The sequence below is a fragment of the Grampus griseus genome (genome assembly GCF_964374135.1).
Source record: "Grampus griseus genome assembly, chromosome: 14".
In the NCBI taxonomy this organism is placed as follows: Eukaryota; Metazoa; Chordata; class Mammalia; order Artiodactyla; family Delphinidae; genus Grampus; species Grampus griseus.
In genome coordinates this window covers 16,749,908-16,773,688 of record NC_139008.1, presented here as the reverse complement: position 1 = coordinate 16,773,688, position 23,781 = coordinate 16,749,908, and the positions used below count along the sequence as shown (strand labels likewise).

At 44.6% G+C, this 23,781-nt stretch overlaps 1 protein-coding gene across 2 annotated transcripts in view; it reads right to left on the bottom strand.

Moving 5' to 3' along the window:
* Positions 1–23,781, bottom strand: part of XPO6 (exportin 6) — a 106,111-nt gene that overhangs the window by 6,529 nt on the left and 75,801 nt on the right. For both annotated transcript variants that reach the window (XM_082670128.1, XM_082670129.1), the window contains exons 12-20: positions 23,597–23,666; positions 16,952–17,111; positions 13,756–13,848; positions 9,990–10,134; positions 8,190–8,336; positions 7,095–7,284; positions 1,455–1,610; positions 381–495; positions 34–205 (exon numbers count right to left, since the gene is read on the bottom strand). In XM_082670128.1, coding sequence (XP_082526254.1) covers positions 34–205; positions 381–495; positions 1,455–1,610; positions 7,095–7,284; positions 8,190–8,336; positions 9,990–10,134; positions 13,756–13,848; positions 16,952–17,111; positions 23,597–23,666 — 1,248 coding nt within the window. The remainder of the gene's footprint in view (positions 1–33; positions 206–380; positions 496–1,454; positions 1,611–7,094; positions 7,285–8,189; positions 8,337–9,989; positions 10,135–13,755; positions 13,849–16,951; positions 17,112–23,596; positions 23,667–23,781) is intronic.

Sequence of the window (23,781 nt, the reverse complement as noted above, 5' to 3'; positions counted from 1 at the left end):
GGCAGCACAGTGGACCACCCCAGCCCCTCATACCTCGGCGATGATGGGATACACCTGCTCCATGCACAGGGAGATGATGCTGGGGAGGAAGGGCTTGAACACCTGGCCAGGCTCCTGGACCACCACCTGCAGGATCTTCAGGAACTTCTCAACTACCCGGCAGCCAGTACTGCCTTCGTGGAGGATGCTCTCGGCCAACTGTTCTCTGCAGACAGAGAAAGCACACAGTAGCCAAGAAAATGTTTCTCTGGGGAGCAGTATGAAAACCAACACTTGTGGCAAGTGAAGGAAAGGAGCAAAAAGTCCCACACTTTGTAGCCAGGTCGCACCACTTCTCAGGTTGAGTCTGAAAACCTTGGACACAGCGGGTCTGTGGTTACCTGGTAAACATATTGAGGAAAGTCTGTATGATCTGCTCAGTGAAAGGCACGCCCATCTGTACTCTAAGGCCTCGAAACAGAGTGAGGAAGAAACTCAGCATCTCATCAGTCACATCTAAATAAAGGGACAAAGCAAATGATCAGAGGCACGTACACAGGGATAAACAGACGCCCTTGGCTTGATGCACTTCCTTCTGCAATCTGCACTATCCTTTCTCTTTAATTTCCCCAACACCATCACAGCCAATGACGGAAAGTGGGAAATGATTATGGATGTGCTGAGAAAACAGCTCTGGTACAGAGAACTCTGCCTGATGGCTCACGATAGGAAAAGAAGGTCATCTCGAAGCCGCCCTCACTGCCCAGCACCCAGCGCCATGCAGAATTCTCACTGCAGGTGGGTTATTCTGTACCCGCTGATGCAACTACTGAACTGGGTCAGCCCCTGAGGGCTTCAGCCACTTCTCTATGACTGGTAATCTGCAGTTGGGTCCAGGGTCAAGTGGCTGAAAGTGGACAGTAAGGGTGTACTCAGATTGCATGGCCCTGGGCTATTAAATAGATTAACTGCAGAAAATACTGGTTACATTTAGTGTGGCTCCACTTCCAGATCTAAACAATCATCTCGTACAGTACGTCCTGGCTTGAACTGCACACACTCAGGGGCAATCGGTGAACATCTGCTGACTGAGAAGCCCTGGATATTTCTCTCATAAGACTGACAAGACCACTGTAAGTGGTCATGAGAGCCAGGCGAGTACATCCAGAGACCCAGAGAGAGCCTCTCTGAGTGACAGTGACAGTGTGCGGAGGTGAAGCATCCCAGCAAAATCCACCTTGCCGTGTAAGTAAATAAGTGGAGCTATCAGAAAAGTTCTCTGTCCCGCTGCAATGCCCCTCTTACTCCAATCCATTCATGTTCCCAAGCGACTCAGCGACACACGACATCACCGCCCTCCGCCTTCACCATCTAGGCCGACCCCACCGACTGACTTGGCCTGCCCTGCAGAGCTAAGCAGTTACTCTGGTCCTTGTCAGCACCACCCAGCAGTGAGGCCTGCGGCCAGCTCCTACCTGACTGATGGATAAAAGCTGGGAAGAGGGCCAGGGAGACCTGCACAGATTCCTGCAGGGACTGGTAGCAGATCTGTCGGGACTTGGTGGATTCCCCAGAGATATTCTCCACGATATCTTCTAAGACACTAAGTGTCTGGTGGATAATCACTTTGGCTGCAAACCAAGATTAAGTTGCCTGTTATGACTTGTCTGAGGATAAAGCAGGGTAAGAGGGAACACAGGGAAGGGGAAGAAACCTGCAAAGTTATTCAGAGGACAATCACACAGAAGTCTCTCTTGACTGAGTTATCACTCTCTCTTTGTATCTCTCTTTCTACATCCTTTTCTTCCTTTTTTGTTCCCTTTTTACTGTCAGAACTCCAGTTGCCTGCCAGCCAGCCTGCTCAGTTTTTTGCCTCTATTCTGCCTCTATCCACCTGAAACATGTCCACAGAGAAGATGAAAGGTCCCTCAGGTTAGGTGCCTTGCACTTAATCAAGACTGTAAGATGGTGAATAGACCAGTGAGATTGTTAAGTGTCACAAGGTAATCACCACAGGCAAGAATGGACACATGCAGATCAAACACCCTCCTTGAACTGCAGACATGGCTCCAGCCCGGTAATCCACACAAGCACCGGCCACGCACATCTACTGCTGCTGTGTTAAGGAATAAACTGCCTGATCAATCCTTGGTCTATTGGGCCTGAGGGCCTGAAAAAATACATATAATTATTGTTATTATGTTGCATTATATTATATTGTAATATATATTGTATTATATGTTACTGACAATAAATACTTCTAACAATCCCCTGATGTAAGAGCTCACTGATGACTCCATACAGCACACAGGGGAAACAGAGGCAGTGGCTAGCAAACAGGCAGGATCTCAGAGGACAGAGCAAGGGCCTGGGTCAGAGGGGCCTGGATGTGAATTGCATGTGGTCAACACAGCTACACATGGGGGCAGGATCCTCATCGGTACACCAGGGTTGGCCAATAGCTCCCACCTTTGCAGGGTTGCTGTGAGGATTAGAGACAAGGTTCAGAATGATTCTCGCAAAGCACCTGACATATCAGGAGATCCAGCACAGGGAAGTTGTCACCATTCCCCAGCACCTGTGGGGTTTCTCTTCCCACCGGCTGCCTCAAGAAGCCCCACAGGGCTCAGCCTGAGCTTGACAGACTCGACCCTGGCGGAGCTCCAGAGGAGGAACTGGAGCTGGGCTGAGAGCCAGCCTCCACCTGCTAGGGCTCTCCGGGTGGTGCTGACCCCCAGAGCCCACCAGCCTCTGTGAGGGCTGCAGCAGCTTCCAGGGAAGGGGACAGCAGAAAGAATCCAGGCTTTAGAGGTGCTTGGGACCAGGTTTGACTCCTGACTCTGCTTATTCTGAATCTCGGTTTCCTCATCTGAAAATGTGGAGAGATGACACCACCTCACTCATAGGACGGGGCATGAAAGAAGACAATGGCTCACAACAGGCCTGGTCCACTCAAGGCTAGTTACAGGGATGCTAGACACTGAGCTCCTGAAGAAGCCATTCACTCACAACACTACCAGCACACGGATGCTCACTAAGCCAGAAAACTGCACCTGGCAGACGCTTCCCCAAGAACACACAAGGCACAGGAAAGGCAAACAGAGTCAAGAGACCAAAATCTGACCTCTGATGTGAGCGTATTTAAACAAGAACCAAGATTTATTCACAAAAATGTGCAAGTGGAAAACTAAAAGCACAATTAAATATGTAATAATAGGAAAATGGATTAAATATGCAAAAATAGGAAATATGTAAATTGGTACTTCCATAGGATAGGATGTTATAAAACCATTAAAAACACTGCTTTCAAGAAGAAAGGCTAATTAATAATAATTTTTAAAAAGGTGGGGGGGGTGCTTCCTTGGTGGTGCAGTGGATAAGAATCCACCCGCCAATGCAGGGGACAGGAGTTCGATCCCTGGTCCGGGAAGACCCCACATGCCACGGAGCAACTAAGCCCGTGCTCCACAACTACTGAGCCTGCGCACTACAGCCCGCGAGCCACAACCACTGAGCCCGCAAGCCACAACTACTGAAGCCCACGCACCTAGAGCCCGTGTTCCACAACAAGAGAAGCCACTGCAATGAGACCTGTGCACCACAATGAAGAGTAGCCTCCACTCGCCACAACTAAAGAAAGCCTGCGCTCAGCAACCAAGACCCAACACAGCCAAAAATAAATAAATAAACTAATTAATTAATTTTAAAAAAAAGAAGAAGAAGAAAGGGGCAATGTGGTGAAGAGCAACGGATCTGGAGCCAGTCAGACCTAAATCACACTCCTGACGCCACCACCTTCCCTGCGATCCAGAGCAACGCACACCTGCCAGGCCTGGGGTGGGGGATGGGGGTACGGGATACCTTTATTGTGGAGAGATTGGCAGACACTCCCTGAACCTGGTGATCACACTGAGCATCGCCAATAATGGGATAAACAGAAGCAATGCAGTGGAAGTACACGTCACTACCTGGGTGGTATTCCTGCCAAAAACTACTGGAAACAACCAGACAGAATAAGATTATGGGACTTTCTACAAGAAAACAGGTCCGGACGCTTTAAAAATGTCAATGTCGTGACAAACAAAAACTAGGAATATTTTTCTTTATTAAGAAACTAAAGAGATGTGACAATCAAATGTAACTCATGATCCTTGAAGGTATCCTTTTTTAAAAAGCAAAAAAGGACAGTCTGATAACAACTAGGGAAAATTTAAATGTGGTCTATGTTATTAAACAACATTATTGTAAAAATGTTCCACAGCTTGGCTGGCTGTGTTAATGGTGTTCTGGTTATATAAGAGAATATCTTGTTCTCAAAGATAAAGGTTAAGTACTCAGGGATAAAGTGTTGATGTCACCAACTTCCTTTAAATGGCTCAGTTAAAAAGAAAAAGTGTGTGTGAGGTTGGGGAGAACACAAATGTGGCAAAATATTAACAACTGGTGAATCCTGGTGAAAGATACCAGTTTCTCATTTACTTAATCTTTCTTTTTAAAAAATTTTTTTATTGAAATATAGTTGATTTACAATGTTGTTTTAGTTGGAATGGGGGTTTAACTCTGTTTTACTACCATGTATTTTCTTGGCTGCTTTGGGTCTTCGTTGCTGTACGTGGGCTTTTTCTCTAGTTGCGGCAAGCGGGAGCTACTCTTTGTTACAATGCGTGAGCTCCTCATTGTGGTGGCTTCTCTTGTTGAGGAGCACGGGCTCTGGGGCGTGGGCTTCAGTAGTTGCGGCACGTGTGCTCAGTAGTTGTGGTTCGTGGGCTGTAGAGTGCAGACTCAGTAGCTGTGGCGCACTGGCTTAGCTGCTCAGTGGCATGTGGGATCTTCCTGGACCAGGGCTCGAACCCCTGTCCCCTGCGTTGGCAGGAGGATTCTTAACCACTGCGCCACCAAGGAAGTAGTTAGGATAGGAAAAACTTTCCAGCCTTCATTTCACCACTTGTAGAATGAGGATAATAAGACATAGCTTAAAGGGCTATAGGGAAAGCTAGATGAAACAACGTATATAAAGTTCCCAGTCCAGTGCCCGGGACGGAGTACACACTCAACAAATGTTAACTATGTTTTTCATTACGTTTACTGTGGAAATCATTATGCTATTCAGCAAATATTTCCTCACATGGTGGCAATCACACTTCCCACTTCCACTGAAGTTAAGCCCTGGCCATATAACCATTCACTGTCCAATGAAATGGGAGTGGAAATGACAAGCATCACTTCTAGGCAAGAGCTTTAAGAACCACTGCACAATTCGCCATGTTCCTTTCCCAACGTAAGCGAAGACTACAACCGAGCCATCATCAGCCTGGGTCCCCGAGTGACCTGAACAAGAACAACCTCCCCAAACCCCTGACGCAAGCTGGACATATAGTAAGAGCAAGAAAATAGATGTTTTCCCTGCATTTAAGCCCCTAAGCTTTGGGGGTTGTTTGGTACCACATAGCATAACCTAGCTTATGCTACCTGATATAAGTACATGCAAGATAAAGTGAGAAAAGACCATTAAGCTTTATAAAACATGATTCCACAATAGCTGTATGGAACCCCTAGGCAGGTTACTTGATCTTCACATACCTTAGTTTCCTCATGGATAAAATCAGGATAATTAACAGTACCTAACTCATAAAGCTGATACTAGAATTAGATGAATTACTCAATGTAAAACACTTAGAACGAGGATCAGACAAATACCAGACTTTGAAGGTTGATGTTGGCACAGCCAGAGATTTGATGAGGATGTAAGATCGCCAAGGCAAGAGCCTGGCACACAGGATGCCCTCACTAAGCCAGCCATTCTTATGCAGCTATATAACTATAAAATATTTTTACAAGTAGAAAAGGGAAGACAATGAGGAATTAAACCTTAGCTAGACCAGGAGTCAGGACAGGTCTGCAGGGGGAGCTATCATGCCCCACCACGTATTATTGTCAGTTACTACAAATAGGAAGGTGTTGCCTACTTATCCCGCAGGAAGAAGAAAATTATTCTCCCACCTGAAGACAGTCCAGCCAATCACAGACTGTAGCAGCCTAACCAGTGAGAAGTCTTTATACTTTGGACTCCCAGGTTCCTCCAATGGACTCTGGTTATTACAGCCCCTAGCAACTCCCCCTTCTACCCTATAAAAGCAAGTGCCCCTTCCTAGTTCTTTGGATTTGCCTGTGGTCTGCCGTAGTCCTCATATCCTGAGAACTGCAATTCCTCTGGCTATTCCTGAATAAACTCACTTTTGCTGGTAAAATAATTGGCTATTACGGTATATTATTATTAAGGTTGACAACAATAAGACGGTTAAAAAGGTTACTTTCTAAAATACTAAAAATGGTGAGATTTAAGAGTTTCTTTTTCCATCTGTATACCATTCTAGTATTTTTGTACAATTAGTATATGTTAATATTTCTAATTATAAAAGTAATGCTTTTTTTAAAGAATGTTGAGTACATATGACTAACATTTCACAAAGCATTTTTGTTGACATCAGCAATGTTCTATTATTTTCTTTCTGTGAAAATAGACTGTATTTTCAAAATATTTCTTTAATATTTGTTATTTCAGGAAGATTTTTCAGAGAAAGCTGATGCCTTCTACTTGAACTATTGAGTTCTCTTGATTCTTTTTTTCCCTCCTCCTTTAATATAAACAATCAAACTTGAAGATACCAAGCTCTTTCAAAGCCTCTTAAATATATTTGGAGAAAGGTTAGAAACGGTTTCAAAAGATAGTTTCATGTTTCCCAGTGTGTAGAAGTGAACTGCTTTGATTGCTTATACAAGTATCTGAAATGGATCAAGAATCACTGTAGGATGTTTACCCACGGAAGGCTTCATCAAATAATGCCTTTAAATGGATGTTTTCCTTATTTTGGACATTTTAAATAAGAGACGGGGGCAACCTGCATTCAGGAAATAGGTTCATCTGATGTGCTCACTGAATTCCACAGGTGAGCAGGATTCTACCCCCAAGTCCGACTCTGCTGCTTAGCAGCTGCGTGACTATGGACAGATGAATTCACCCATGAGCCCCAGATGCAAATCCCATCTGCCACAAAGGAAGAATGATGCCTGCCCTACCTATCTCCCCAGGCTGTCCCTGCCTAGGGGCCACTTACTGTCATCCAGGGGCATCTTCCTCTGCGGGGCGACAGCATTGGGCTTCAGGTTGTGATAATCCCGGGAGAGTGCAGAGATGAGGCTGGCATGGTTGATGGAGCGCACAGGCCACTGCTGCTCATTCTCTGGGAGATTTGGCCATGGAAGCAGCAGGATATTAGAGAGGGCTCGGCACACCAACACCTGAGCCTGGAAGAGACCCCCAAGGCGTCCATCAGAAGTTTACGAGCAATGTGGGCAGCAGAGGGGCTGTGCCTGACACAACCTTCAGTACCTACCGCACACAGTGAGCTCAGGCCTCAGGCTCCTTTCTTAAAACCTGGGCCTGGGACTTTGGTCCAACTCAGATAATCCACGGAGAAAAGAGAAACTGAGGCAAAAACACCAAATCTGGGTCTAGCACATCTCAGGGTCAGCCTCAACAATCACTCTTAGTGCTGACACTTCCCCTCTAAGTCAGTACTTGAAGCATTACAGAGGGAGAAATCACAGACACTGAATCCAACCTGTCCCTCAGCTGCCGGCTTCTGACACCCTCCGAGAAGCTACTCAGAACAGTGCTGGTAAGAGTCTCTTACAGTCAGTGTGCCCTTGGCGTCAAGTCAGAAGCAATACACTCACATCCCAGGTGCTTTTAACTAACTGCTTTGACTCCCCTATGACCCCACCCCCGTTTTGTTGTTTTTAAACTTCTAGCCTGAGCCTCCCGGAGGATTTTAGGAGAATATACTTGTCTGGAGTGTCTCAACCCTAAGAAAACAAACATTTAACAACAAAAGCAGACTGTTTTAAACCAGAAAGAATGCAAAGAGGACTCTCCCAACACCAGCCAAACTGCCGGCTCTCAAAGCAGCACCATCTCCATGCCTCTTGGGAGGAACACTGTATGTGTGAATCAGCACACTGACTGTGTTAGGAAGGTCATGCCAGAGAGCACTGAGGCCGCATCGGTGCCACGCGTATAAGAAATCCATCGATGCTGGCACAGCCTGTAAGCTCTAAGTGCAAAAAGAAAGGCTAGACTCTTCTTCCTCAGCTTCCCTGAGCCTGAGCCACACGGCTCTGGGGACCCCAGGGTAGCCCTGAGGCCTCACCTTATCAACCAGCCGCTGGGCAGAGGCATCGGTGATTCTGTTGAATACTTTCTGTACTGCGGGGATGCTGATCAGAAAAACGGGCCGCACGGTGGTGGCCAGTGAGACCAGTAAATGGCACGCAGATAGCAGCAATTTGTCTTGGACCTGGAGAGGGAAGAGGACATGATATGTCAGCTCACGACATCTCCTGTGAGACTGGTTATTAGAAGAACTTAGTGAAGCAGCCACGAGCTAAATATGGCTCTTGGATGCGAAAGTATACCACCTAGGCTCTGGCTCAAAGAACTTTTCCTATAATGACGCCCAGCAACAAGGCATCCTCTTCCTTGCCACATCCATAGCTCCTGCCCTCAAGCCAGGACCACCCCCCCCCACGCCGCCCCCCCAGTTCCTCCCATTCTCAGTCGCCGGCATCTTTGAGCTCAGTCACTTCTCAGCTCAAGAATCTACAGTGGCTCCCGTCAGCTCTTAAATCACATGGCAAACTCCCTGGCATATCATTCAAACAGCTGGGGATTGTTCATCTCGCTCTTCTTGCTCCAATCAAGCCAAGATCTCTCCACGCGCCCCCCCGCTTTCTGCACTCCATCAATCGCACCAGGCTCGCCTACTTCCTTCACCTCAACATGCCAATCAAAACCTTGGTTCACATACCATTCTATCCCTTTCAAATTAGCAAAAGAGAAGACTCTTTGAAAACAGGACCTAATGCTAGTAAGACTGTGGTGAAAACAACACACCAAAGAGTCAGTGGCATGTAGAATAATTTAGGGAAAAAAATTAAATAACTTCCTAGAACCACAAAATATCCCTAATTTTTAACCCTATAATCCCACTTATTCTAAGAAAACTACCTAAAAGGACAAAGCTACATTCATGAGTACACACATTTCAGAGTTATTCATTACAGAGTGACTTTTTATCAAGCGGAGGCAACGTAAAATACCAGCAATGGGTAGGTAAGTTTTGAAACAACCCCTCACAGGGTATCATAACTCATTTACAATTACAAACACAACAAAAATTTACAGAAAACAATACATTGTTCTGTTAATAGTGGTACAGGATGCCATGTATGATTAAAACTACCCCACCCCCCCCAAAAAAAAGAAAGAAAAGAAAAAAAGTATATGCTTTAGAAATATAAATTGGTGGTCTTCTTGGAGGACGACTTAGAATCTATCAAATTTTACATGGATATAACCTTCGACCCAGCAATTACACTTCTAGGAATCTACCCTGCAAGGATGTACACACAAGGATCTAATTTCCATCAACAGAAAAATCATTATACACTCCCACTACAGAACAGCACTGGTCAATTTGAAAAACTGAACTTGCTTGACACGTCTCTGAGGCATACTGTTAAGCAAAAGAAGATATCTGAAGATATCTCTCCAACTATCTACAAACTTTTACGTATGCAGTATGTGAAAACAGGAAAAAGTCGGAAAGATATACAACAAACTGTTGACAGTGCTTCCTTTGGAAAGGAAAATGCTTTGAAGGTAGGGATTAAAGAGTACCATAATTTTTTAGTCTGTATATTTGAACAGTATTTTACTTTTTGACAATGAGCATGTATTCATGTGGGACTTAGAGAACCGAAAAAATAGTTATATTTGAATTTATATGGACTACAACTAAAAAGGAACATGAAATGACACATAGTTCTATCACAGCGGTAAGAATTGGGTCTAATGCTTTGTGGTATTTTAATGTTATAATAAACGGGTATATGAACAGAAGGACAGACGTGGAGTTAGAGAAAAGGTGCAGCCTTTGCTGTTTCAAGACCTTGGTGCTGATCAGGGGTGTGACTGCATCCATGGTGGTGGAAATGAGCGTAACAAACTGCTGCGTATTCTGCCGATGAGCCTCACTGCAGTACTGTGCTAGCCAGTGAGAGTAAGCCTGCAGAGCAGCCAGGGACTGAGCGTGCCTGCGAAAGGAGAGAAGATGTGATTTTAAAGGTTATGGTCAAAATACATTATCACTAAACTTTTTTCCACAGGAGGGAAGAATTTCATCCATCACATTTACTATTCTAGGACATGCGTGGAAGTGTGGAAACCATTTACTTGCTCACGTAGTACCTAAAAGTTAAAAACCCATCGTCTAAATATTGCCACCACTGCCTGGAACACAGAAGGCAGTTAGTAAATGTCTACCAGATCTCATTCAACCTTTCTGTGACACATGTGAGCTCAGCCGAGAGAATGGTAAATAATGAAAACAGAATCAAAGAACTTAAATGATAATGTGTTGACTTGGGAACTAGTAAAAATTTTATATCCATAGCTACAAATCAGGATGTAGAAAACTACCAGGAATTATAGCTTTATAAATAAGCATTGATATGAGTCTCTCAAGTTTAAGCTTCCATCATACCATACATGGTATTTGGCTAGAGGCTTGAAGTAGCAAAGACTATGTTTGGACTATGTTTGCACACACAACAAAATATACATCATAAAAGCTCACAATTCATCAGATAATAATCAATCTTTTTACAAGTGAGGCAGTTGTCTCAGAGCTTACAAAACACCAGATCTTCTAATAAACCTAAATAGGTTATTTCTCCCTTTTCTGAAAAAATTAGTAAGTAATCTTGGGGTGATACTTTAAGACTCTAAATAAATATACCATTCCCCAACAAACACCCATTGAGGAACCCTGCCTAAATCATTCTTACACTGGTGGTTGCAAACTAGTGGTTTTTCTTTCTTTTTCTGTTCATTAGCTGTATTCTTCTGTAAAAAACAGCTTTCCCTCCCTGATCTTTTTCTTTCTTTTAAATCATATGGATGCTTTATATTCAATATGTTGTAACTCATTATCATCCTCATTCTTTCTTGATGATCACAATGTCAAGTCTGACCAGGAAAAACCCTTTCATGCTAGCCCCCATGTCCTTTTCATATGTTCCTAACCTTCCTTACTGACTCAACAAGATTCTCCAGGGTCAACCTGCCCCAGACTTGGAGCATTTCTCCAAGGAACTCTGGTTCCTTTTGATGGAGAATGTATTTTAGAAACCAAGAGCCTGAGTACTAGAGGTAGCATTGCTACTGGAGTGTCACTGCTTCTAGGACCTTTCAGTGGATGTAGCTAGGTTATAGGCAGACACTATTTAAAAATCAAACTCAGTATCAACAATCCCAGGGCAAACTGACCTCAAGTGCCTCTAGATATGATGCAAGAAGGACATGTCATCTCCTATGCAGTATTCTTGCTAAAATGTTTAACCTCAATCGAATACAGAGAAAAACAACTACACAAATCCAGATTAAGATTTTCTTAAAAAAAAAAAAACAAAAATCAGTAGGATCTGGATCTCCAGAAAGCCAGTCTCTCTCTCCACCCCACCCCTCCCAAACATGCACAATTTGGGGAACTGGTCTAGGCTACAGGAGACACACACAATGTGTGATTCATTAGTTAGAACTCAGATCCAGAAAATGTATGTCTATAGATATATATGTAAAAAGGACATTCTTGGGACAATTAGGGAAATTTGCATAGGGAATATATATACATATACACTTAAAAATAGGAGACATACTTACATACTTACTGACATTACTGTATCTATGAAAGTTTTTGAGTGTTGATAATGGTATTATGGTTACATAGGAGAATGTTCCTAGGAGATACATGCTGAAGGATATACATGTGAAGTGATGTGTTGTCTGCAATTTATTTTCAAACAGTTCACACACAAAAAATGTATGTGTGTGCACTTGTGTACACAGAGAGAAGCACAAGAAAAAAAAAACAGCAGGGCTTCCCTGATGGCGCAGTGGTTAAGAATCCGCCTGCCAATGCAGGGGACACGGGTTCGAACCCTGGTCCGGGAAGATCCCACATGCCGCAGAACAACTAAGCCTGTGCGCCACAGCTACTGAGCCTGTGCTCTAGAGCCCGCGAGCCACAACTACTGAGCCCACGTGCCACAGCTACTGAGCCGATGCATCTAGAGATCGTGCTCCACAACAAGAGAAGCCACCACAATGAGAAGCCCAGCAGTGCAACGAAGAGTAGCTCGCCACAACTAGAGAAAGCCTGCATGCAGCAAGGAAGACCCAATGCAGCCAAAAATAAATAAATAAATAAATAAAATTTATTTTAAAAAAAAAACAGCAAATGTGGCAAAATATTTATCATTGATGAATCTAGCTTGAGAGTATGGTATATGGGTGTTCATTTTATTTTCCTCTTTTCTATAGATTTGAACTTTTTCAAAATAAGTTAGGTAAGAAAAGGTACTAAGTACCTTAAAGTAAGAAAATATTGGGAATTTTATATTCATAGTGACAAAGCAGTTATTTTGTATTTTATCTTTAGAATCCATTGATCAAAAAGTAAGTACCAAAAGTAAGGAGGAAGACATCAAAGTGCGTCTTGGGGTGGGAGGGGGCGGGTTCCTAAGAATTTCAATCAATCTATCAAACTTACAGAGCTCCTTAAAGGCTGAAGGGAGAAGCTCTAAAACTTCCTGAAATTGTGTTCAAGGCGTGTTTATGAGCAAATTAGCACTTTTCTTGGGAGAAGCTTTCTCTAAATTCTCAAAAAGGAAAGCAATATTTAAAAAAAAAATTTTTTTTAAACAACCACAGTAAATAATACTCTATTATTTATCTAATTTGAAGCTCAAGAATGCTCTAGAACAGGGGTCAAAGACTTTTTCTGCAAAAACCAGAGTATAAATATTTCAGGTTTTATAGGTCATCCACTCTTGTTCAGAACTATTCAACTCTGCCACTGTAGTGCAAAAGCAGCTCATAGATAATACGTAAATGAATGGGCATGGCTGTGTTCCAATATTAACTATTTACATAAGCTGGCAGTGGGCTGGATTTGGCACAGGCCATAGCTTGCCAACTCCTGCTCTAGTCTAGAGCAAGCCTTCTGGGCAGTGTAATCTCTGGGATATGGCCCCATCTCCAGTCCCCATTCCTCTATCCCTCCCATATGTCACTTTCCTAATGGCTTTTCACCGTCTGTAAAGTTTCTCAAAGAGTGGTCCCTGGATACCCCGCTTTCAAAATCACTTGAGGTTCTTGTTTAGTATGTAAATACCCGAGGCTTATGCCATCCTGCTACAATCAGAATCTCTGAGGGAATATGTTTCCCAAGCAATTCTCCTGTACCCTGCAGTTTCAGTCACTGGTCTACAGGGTAAGAGTCATGGCATTCAAGGTGAAACACTCAGCCCTAACATGCCTATCCAGCCCCGCCTCCCGCCACACCAACTGCTCACCACATCCCTAACTGTGTGACTCTGGAACACTTCTGTGGCTTGGCTTGTGCTGTTCTTTCCTCCTGAAATGCCTACTCCATATACCTTCTGCTGCCAGCTCTCATCTGCCTGATGAATTCCATTCACTCCAACCACCCCGGCCCCGAGATATCATCAAACAATCTTTCTCTTTCTAGGTTTGGAGGTGGGAGTTTTTCATCTTTTCATGGCAGCCACTATAGTCCCTTTTTATCTGTAAAGTCATTTGGGGCCAGACAACAAAGCCTTTCTGAGAATACACGAACATCTAACTATACTTACACATCAATGAGATCAGGCTTCAATACTGATGGCACGGCAGTCTCAATGTTGTACAATTTTATCTGAGATCCGTACAAAGTGACTTTGACCAGCCTGTCGGCAAAGAAGAATATAAGAAAAAACATTCAGTTTATGGACTAAAATAGACAAAATGGACTAGGTACCAAGGTCTCGAGGACAGACTTTTTTTCAATCAAAAAGAATCCAGACCAGGTCTTCAATTTTATCCCAAAGACATAATCTGAGATGTGCATAAAGATTTATATACTAAGATACCAACTAAAGCATTACTTACATTGAAAACAATATAACACAACACAGAGAACATAATGTAACAATATATACAATAAAAATGATTAGGATGGAAATTTTTATGCTATGTGTATTTTACCACAATAACAAAAATTAGAAAAAAAGTGAATGTTTCAGGCGGATAGGTATATGATAAAGAAAATACAGCAAAATGTTCTCTGTAGAATCTATGGGTATTTCCTACACAATTTTTTAAATTTCTGAAGAGTTGAAATGGGGTGGGGGGGAGGGAGGCCACAAAAGTTTCTAAAATAGATTAAGGTATTTTTAACTTCAAGCACAATTCTTTGAGAAGCAAGTTACTGAGTCCACTGGTTGCCCAAGGGCTCACTATGTATCAGTACAAACGAACACTGAATACAATAACTAACAGCCAGCTCTAGTGGGAAATGGGAATTGCATCTTTCACTAGAGACAGACATTCCTTTCTGAGTAAACATAAACAAACCAACCAAAAAAACTAGAGACCTGGCTAGGTTCTCTCTGTGCTTGCTCTGTAAGGAAACCTGGGAGCAGGTCTGAGGGGGACGCCAGGGAAGATGGTGCATGTTTCTCTCCCCCAATCCAACAGTGAGGAGGGTCTCAAACTTCACTGAGCGTAAGAATCAACTGGGGAACTAATTACAAATGCAGTTCGCTGGTGCTACCCCACAGACTGACTCTGTAGCATTGAGGGGGGTCTGGAAATGTGCATCTTTGAAAAGCAGCCAGGGGACTCTGATGCATGTAGACCACACTCTGAAAAATGTTCCTCTCTGATGGTGGGGAGAAAGCAGGACTTTGTTACAAAACCACAAGCTTGAGCCACAAGTTATTCAGGGTTGGGGAGCAGTCAGAAAGACGAATTTCCAGTCAGTCAAGGAAATAAGGGTGAAAGAGCCAAGGGTTCTCAATCTGAAGTCCTAGGAAGCAGGGTGTGGTGGTGGCAATAACTAGGCATCAAATCATTCCCCATCAATAAGTAAGACGCCAATGCGCAGCCAGTATTTAATTCTTTAAGCTGCCCCACATTTTTCACATTCATACAATAAGTGTACAGCTCAGTGGTATTAAATATATTCACAACGTGCTAGCACCCCCACCATCCATCTCCATTACGCTTTCATCTTGTAAAACTGCACCTCAGCACCCATTAAATAACAACTCTCCATACCCCCCCACCCTGGCAACCAGCCTTCTATTTTCTGTCGCTATGGTTCTGACTACTCTAAGCACCTCATATAAATGAAATCATACCGCATGTGACTTTACATTCTGTTTCTTCATTCAACGGCATTCTTTAACGTTGTTCTACACTAAAAATGAACATCTTTTAATATTTCTATGTTTAGCAATCTTAATATTAGGTTTTTTTTAATGTAACCTGTAAGTGAAAACACTGCTAATCACAGTGGCTATTAAGATCACATAGCCATAACAAGGAGGCTTCTCTCACACTTTATTCTAAATGAAGACAAAACAGCAAAGTATCTTTACGTACTGAGCCTGAAAACCTAAGCAGTGCAGAAAGATGTATATATTAAGGACCTACAAAATAGCAATCCAGGATCTCTGAACAGTCATTTCACTATGAAGTTGAAATGACTGATGGATATAATATATTGCTTAAGTTTAAATTAAATATAGATTTCAGACAGAAGGACATGTTCTATTCCTACTAACCATCAGCGGAAACAGGCCTAGTGCAGGAAAAAGAAGAAAAAGAACTTGAAGTAGAAGCTCTGTGGTTTGGAAAGAGCACAGTATTTGGACTCAGGAAACTGGTTAAAGTACCTGTGCTCCCACTCATGAACTGTGTGACCTGAGGTAAGGCACTCACCCTCTCTGGGCCAGAATTTACTCAGATAAAATGACAATACCTGTCCCTCAAAGTATAGAATGAAAGAAAATGTACAAAATTACTTTTGAAAATTTCCTACTACTGTATGCTGCTTTTATTATTATTAATCTGGTTTTTCAAGATTTATTTAAAATTCTTAGTTATCGCTGCTTTTAAGCTAAGAGTAATAGTTAAAGAAAAATCTGGCATGCAAGTAATTAGGCTTGAGCCCCAGCTACCCCTCATGTGTTACCAACGATACAGCTACTGGGTAAATGAAAGCACCAGGTGTCTCTCAACTTTTGGCTGGACCCACACCCACCCAGTTTTGATCGAATCAACTCACTGGTTACCTTGAAATGATCTGAAAACCTCCTGTCACTTTTATTTTAAGCATATGACTTTTTAAATGTATGAGTTCATGAGAAGGGAGGGGGCAGACTAGGTAGTAGGAAATGGTCTTCAACAAATGCAGCCGTAAACCCTGTGGGGGACCCTCGAGGAAGAAGTAGTAAAAGGAGCTTGGTGGTGGGAAGGCTGGGATCCACCCCTCAGGTCAGGCTTGGAGGCTGCCCAGCTTCAAATCCTCAGGACCCTAAGAGGACTGGAAAAACCAGTCCCATTCTAAAAGGACCAGAAAAGGTCCCACCTCTGGCCTCTGGCTGCCTACTCAGATAGTGCCTACTGCCTACGTGTTTGTCCTTTTATTAATATGGCTTTCTTCATGTCTCTTTATGACCTCACCTGGTTTCTTCTGAGGTTACTCCTATCTTTAAATATAAGATCGTCTATGAAATAACAGCTTATATTTACTGTTTGCTACATACTAGGCCCTGTGCTCAGTGCCTTACCTCATGTAATTCTCACAATAAACCTACAGGATACTACGTCCACTCCATTTTACAGATGAGGGACCTGAAGTTCAGAGAGGGTCAGTGACTGCTCCACACTCCCCTGTATGTGGCAGAGCCTCAATTCACCTGGTGCCAGAGCAGAGCTGCCTGGCAACAGCTGTTCCTCACACAAGCAGGTAAGCTGAGCTCCATGCTGTAACTGCCCACCCACCTCTCCACCACCGTGAGGGCGTCGCTGAAGCGCACGACGAACACGTCCCCGATGAAGTACTCGGCTAGGCGGCCCACAGCCTGCAGGAGGGAGCTCAGGTCTCGCAGGGAACAGTGCAGCCGCCGGCAGTCGTTCTCTGCTGTGATGTTCAACCTGTGTCCTGGAACATAACACTTCAGATGGTTTTTCAACAGGAAGAACATGCTTTAATTACCGCTACAGATATCTGCTCATCCAGGCAAGCTACATTCAGCAAAACCAATTTTTGAAACATAGCAACCCACAGGCTGCTTCCCAGTACCAAGCAGGGAAACTGGGCAGGCTCCACCTACAGCCAGACCCACATGCACCCCAAGGCCAGAGGGAGAAACAGAGACAACAGATAGCCCGGGCCGTGCTCACATGGACCGATCTGATCCATGACTGGATTCCTCTGGACCCTGTGAGGAATGACACCGCCAATTTCACAGACAAGAAAACACACCCACGGGGGCCTAGTAACTTGCCTAACATGGGTCGTATTTCCAGGGCAGAGCTAGACTCCTAAGCTAAGTCTATGCGACTCTGCGGGCTTTCTGCAAATGGCCCTGGTGCAGAATGGAGTCTCCATGGGCTGACAGGGTTCAAAGAACAGGGTGCACTCAGCACTCCCCCCCAGGTTCGCAGGTAGCACCGTATGGACCAAAGGCATAGGACTTGGGATTCAGAAGACACAGGTTCCCTGCCACGTGCAAGCTCTGTGCCTCAGAGAGCCCTCTAAGTCTCAGTTTCTTCATCTTTAAAATGGAAGCAAGCGCTACTATCTAATTCACTATAGTAAGGGCTGAATTAGAATGTGTAAAAACCCTATGAACTATAAAACATTATTCAGTGTTTGTAATTAATAATGAATAACAAAGAGCTAGTGATTTTCTAAGGCCTGAAACTTTCCTTCAACATTTCTTCAAGTTGAGCAAGGAGGAAACAAAGATGAAGGACAACAGCGTCCTCAATGCAGCCACATCCTTGCCCTTTGGACCGCTCTCCCCACACAGGTCTACAAAATATATTAATTACTGCCAAGCCAGAGAAAGCGCTCTCCGTCTGACCAAGTCCTCCTCCTGCATCCAGGAGGAAGGAGGGAGGGGCAGTAACAGTAAGATCACTGCCACAGGGCACCTGCAATCCATCCACTCCCTAAATACTTTTCAAACCTTCTCCTGCCACTGCCACTTCAGGATTTTACTCTGCTGGAGGCAGGAACCTCCCCCCTCCATGGCGCTCCACAGCATCTTCCTAGAACCCAGATCTAAGCACAAAGCTCCCAGCAGGCAAGGTGCCAAACCCTTCTGGGGCTCCCTCTGGCCAAAAGGGAAAATCCCAACCTCCCCAGCTTCAGCTGAGGTCTCTGTGACTTCACCTCCTCCTCCGATCCCACTCTATCACCTGGACCCACTGATGACCCCCTGGTGCCTCGTCTCTGCACCTCTGCACAAGCTGGGGTCTCTGCCTGGAGTCCCCACGTCACTCTCTGGTCACGCACACCTCACGGCCCTCATATAGCCTGCAGGCTCACCTAAGTATCGCCTGTCCTGGAAAGCCTTCCCTCCCCACTCCCCCAACAGAGGGAACTCACTTCCCCTCCTACACCCCCCCAGGGCACTCCGTGCACGTAAGGAGATAAACTACTGATTTATAAGTCTGTCTCCTCACTGACTGTGAACTCCTTCGTGGTGAGGGGCTCTGCCCAGCAGCCAGCACGGCACCTGGTACAGAATGAGTGACCACAGATGTACGACTGAATTTGACACACACGACAGAGAGCTAACTAGAGCAGGAGAGAGAGTCCTGGGGGCCTGAATTTTCTCATACTGCCCTTGGGAGCATTCACTTTACTATGTAAACGTGAATATGGATAAGCGACACTGGTGGAGAAGAAAAAGGAAGGATGACACCTAAGAGACTGGGGGTGAAGCAGCAAGTTCGATGCCTCAGCTCCTACACTGACTTCCAAGTGCTGAGGCTGGAAGAGAGCCTGTGACAGCCCCGAAGGAAGGACAAGAGCCTGGAAAAGGGGACTCTGTGACCAGGGTGTTGTTACAGTGGGTCACACCCCAAGGAGCAGAAGAACAAAAGGAAGGGGCAACTCAAGGAGAGAGCCAGTGACAAAGCCGGTCCTGACCTGCCCGATCACCTGTCTGCTTGCAACACTCCCCGTGGAGAGCAGAGCCTCGGGGCAGAAACACGGAGTGGGCTTCTCAGCCTCAGGCAGCCCTGCCAAGGCCGCTGGGTGGGAGTCTAAGGAGGGTGGGCCAGCTCCCCTAGTCAGAGCAGGAGGGTGAGCGTCCCACACCTCCAGCCAGAGGAGCCCACAGAATACACAGAACCAAGAAGTGGTTCTGGTCGTGCTTGGTCACATGAGAGGGAAAAATGCCTCTCTCCTCTCCTCTCCCAGTTAACAGGAGTGCCACAGTTACACACCTTCTGAATGTCAAGGATGTTCAGGGTTACTGCTATGTAACTGAAGCCCAGAGTAAACAAAAACCTGTTGTTCCACCTGTATGCAGACAACCAAGGCTTAGGGCTCTGTGGGAAATAAACCCTTAAGAAAAACACACCCTGGAACTGGATGGGGTGGTGGTACAGGCTTCAAAAGAGATGAGGCCAGCTCTCCTTTCAGAGAGCAACGTGGACAGGTTTCGAATCCGCATCAGTGCCCCCTCACGCTCCCTGCACGTACCCGTCCTCATCTTTCACCCCATCTCCCACCGAGCTCTACCCTGACGAGTCGGTTTCAACTTATTCACTGTACTAAATACCAAGAACTAGGTACCCTTAGGTACAACCTAAGAACTAGGTTCTTAAATATTTTAAGCATGAAGGAAAACATTCTGTGTTTCTCTTTTAAAAACCAAACCAAAACACCACCCTAAATCATGTTTCCCTAGTAGATGGTCATGAGACAGCTTAAAAGCCATGGTGACCAGGCCTGCCCCTCTTCCCCTTTGGCCCCTGCATCCACGCATACATCTGAAGCATGGCCTTCCCCCAGCCTTGCCCCTCCAGCCTCTTCCTGGACACCTCAACTGAATACTAGAGAGCCCAATGCCTCTTGAGGGAGTCTTCCATCTTTGGACAGCTTGGTCAAAAACACAGGGGTCTCCCTATAATTGCTCCTTATTACCCCTGGTCCCGCCCTTTGCGGGGAGGAAAACAAGCCTAAGCCTGCTGACACATGACAGTCCTGGGGAGATATGGAGAGAGGGGTCACACTCTTGCCAGTCTCCTCTTGGCTGAAATACACCCCAGGGCCCCTTCCATTCTCTGTGTCACCCTCCCTCGAGAATCCTTGCCATCCTGATCACTCCCCTCTAAACCTACCCTAATTTGTCTGACAAAAAGCAGTACCTAAAATGAAAAACAGCTCGCAAATGCTATGTGTGTCTTAGACTATTAGTTTGAACCATATGAGATTGCTGATATTTGACCGTTTCTGACCTAACAAAACTGCAATTCCATATAATTCAACTTAAAACATATGTGCCATTCAAGGTTCACATTAATCAAAATGGCAGTTGGCTCTTCCCTGCTCCATCTGCAAGGCAGACAAACATACAGGCAGTAAGTACCCTAAATCAGTCTCCAGCCCCTGCCCCCCAGCCTGGAAACCACATACTACCACCATCACCAAAAAATCATGCAGGGTGCCACACCTCAACCTGAGGGGGCGGGCTAGAGTTCCCGCTGTGAAAAGCTGTTCAGATCAACCCACATTTTCTTCTATTTGGCTAAGGCTTCGCTCCCTCCCTCCTCCAGTCAACAGCATAGAACATCCGCAAAGTGGAGCCTGCAGGGGAGAACACTGCTAGGTACAGCTTTCAGAGATAGAAAATATCACGGCCACACTGAAGTCCTATCTTACAGAAAGCAAGTCACCCTGCAGCTGTCTAGATGTACCTAAGCCACATCCAAAGAACAGCTCACTGGCAAATCACTGCCCTGGAAAGAAACATCTTAATGTTAAATATAATTCGGTCTTTCTTTCTTTTCTTTTCTTTTTTTTTTGGGGGGGGGGGTGGGGGAGGCTGGGAGATAAAGGTATAAAAATTAGCATTTAAGGTATTCCACTCTGAGAGAACAAACAAGTCATAAACGAACCTAAGCAGAAGAATTTAAGTCCAAAAATCTATATACTGTAGCTGGAGCAATCTCTTAGGCAGGGAAGTTTGCACAGCTAAACAGAAAAATTAACAGGGCTGCTTAGAGCAGAAATATTGCCCCAATGAGGGAAGATCTCAGTGAGGGGTGGCAGAAGCCAATCACCTACAAAATGGATACCTGAGGGCCACATAAGGACACAAATGCAGCACTAGGGGCACAACAGGGCTTTGAGGATTTCTCAGACCACAAAAGGGACAAACAGCGAGGGCAAAGGATGATTCCCAGGGGTAAGGGAGGAGGCACAGTGACTGATGTACCTACCACAGGGACAGCGTGTTTTGCCTTGGACTTTACTGAGGAAGTGGAAGCAGGAGGATCAGCAGAAGCAGAGTAAAGAGTAAGACTCCCATCTCACAGGCTCTGGAATTCAGGCCAGGAGAAGGTCAATGCAAATGAAAGGAACGGGCCATAACCCATCAGGGGAAAGAGACGTAGTTTCTGGTAAGAGGCAGTAAGCCTGACTAATATAGCATGGAGGTTATATGAGGGGTAAATGACCATGGGAACCAAGGAACAAAACGTACTCAGAGTTTCCATTTTTTAATAGCCTTTGCATTGGAAACTTGGCTTTTGCTTTGTCATGGATAAGAGAGCTCATTTTAAAACAGGAAATAAGGATTTCTCTGGCCTGAGAGGTTCTGCCACTGGGGTATATGCACCAAGGATCAGTGCTAGGGATGAGGTTTAGAAATGACCTGGAAGAGCCAAGGGCACTGTGAAATTGCCAGTAAATGGGCGGCAATGAGAGCAGGCATAGTATATTTCATTTAGGGAAAAATCATTCAGATTATCCTTCTCAGATAAGAAGCTCTAAGTTATCAATTATGTCACAGAAAAAGGACTTAAGAATCACTGTAGATTTTCACCTGAAGACCGACTCAATGTAATGTAAAAAAAAGTCAGCTACTAACACTGACTTAAGGTCAATTTTGGGGGAAAGGAATACAAGCTCGACTTTTTTTTTTTTTAAGATCAAGAATGTCTTTAGGGTCCTGAGTATATTCTAGTTTGAATAGTGGTCCTGAGGGAGAGATCACCATAGTACGATTTTTCCCAAGAATGGTTTCTGGAAACATCTGCAGCATTTGTACACAGTCAAATGTCCATAAATGCTGACAGCATTTTACAGGCGCATTTGCTTTGAAAAGTGGTCTTTTTAAAGTTCTGCATAAGCTGTTCTTACCCTATCTACACAATCAGGGCCTAAAGCTGGGGCATGCCAAGTCCCATCAACCTCCTGGGGCCCAGTGGATTATTTAGAAGCTAATATAGTCATGGAAACAAGCCGTCACAGGCCACCAAGAAGGGCAGCCTCAGAAGGAGCCTCTTGGGGAGGCTCTGCCACAAATAACGAGCTCATCCAGGCAGTGGGCTACACCGTGGACAGCTCTGTGCCAGGCTGAAACGAGAGTTACACAAGAGAGCGGAGCCCGGCCAGGGCCAGGCATAACTCCTGTAAGGAAAACTGGGAGGAAGAGCAGTGTGAAATGACATACGTGTGTGTGTGTGTGTGTGTGTGTGTGTGTGTGTGTGTGTGTGTGTGTGTGTGTGTGTGTGTGTGTGTGTGTGTGTGTGTGTGTGTGTGTGTGTGTTTTCTCAGCTGGCAGAATGAATGTCAGATTTTGGTTAATTCAACTTTTTATCATTCCCTATTATACCATCTTGGTACTAGCACCAACAAGCCACGTGACCTTGGGTAAACTAACATCTCTGAACATTAATTTCCTCTTCTGTAAAACAGGAGAACTATTATTAGTACTTACACCTCACAGGCCAGTTGAGAGAATTAAATAACATAAGCAAATAACATGGTGTCTGGCATGCAATGTGTGTTCTACAAATAGAAGGTATTATTTTATCATTATTATTAACAAAATAACCAAAAAATGCTAACCCTAAACCCCAAGCTGGTGAAACCTGCCAACAGCAGGCCAAAATCTTTCCAACTGGCTACAGTCAGGGCTACTGACACAGGAGAACTAACCATCCCCTAGGGTGAGCTCTACCAGTCCACCTGCTGCAGAGTTGCTCCCATGTCCTCCTGATTCTAAAAGCCAGAGAAGAATGAACCCGTCGCAGGAAAGTCCAAGACCATTTTTTTCTAGTGTACTAGCTGGCTTAAAGGACACAGAGAAATATTCTAATCACTAGGGTTTTTCAAAAGTCCTACCTCTTTGCTCCAAACCAGCTTCCTTTCTCTCACTGAGATGCCTCTTTGGAATATGCGGTCACAGCCTCAGCTCTTACCTCCCCCAAAGCTCCTTTTTAATCATGATTTTGTGTGTGTGTTTTTTTTTTTTAATTTTCCCTGTTTAGAAATGGAGAGAGAGGGAGCAGTAGGGAGGGGGCAGTGGAGAAAGCATGTTCTGACAACACAGAAGGCAGTAATTAAATATCAGTCCAATTTTTTCTGAACATTAAATTAGAAAATAAAAGCCAGTTTACCTGATGCTGAAGTAACTATAAACTGCTGTAACCCCAGATAAACTTCTAAATTGTCCTGAAGAACTGGAAACTGAAAACAAAGAAACAAAGATTTAAAAACGAAAAAACAAAAAAAACACAGCATAAATGCAAATTGTAACAGCATTTCAACAATGAAAGAAGTACCTATGGTGGGGAGGAACAGG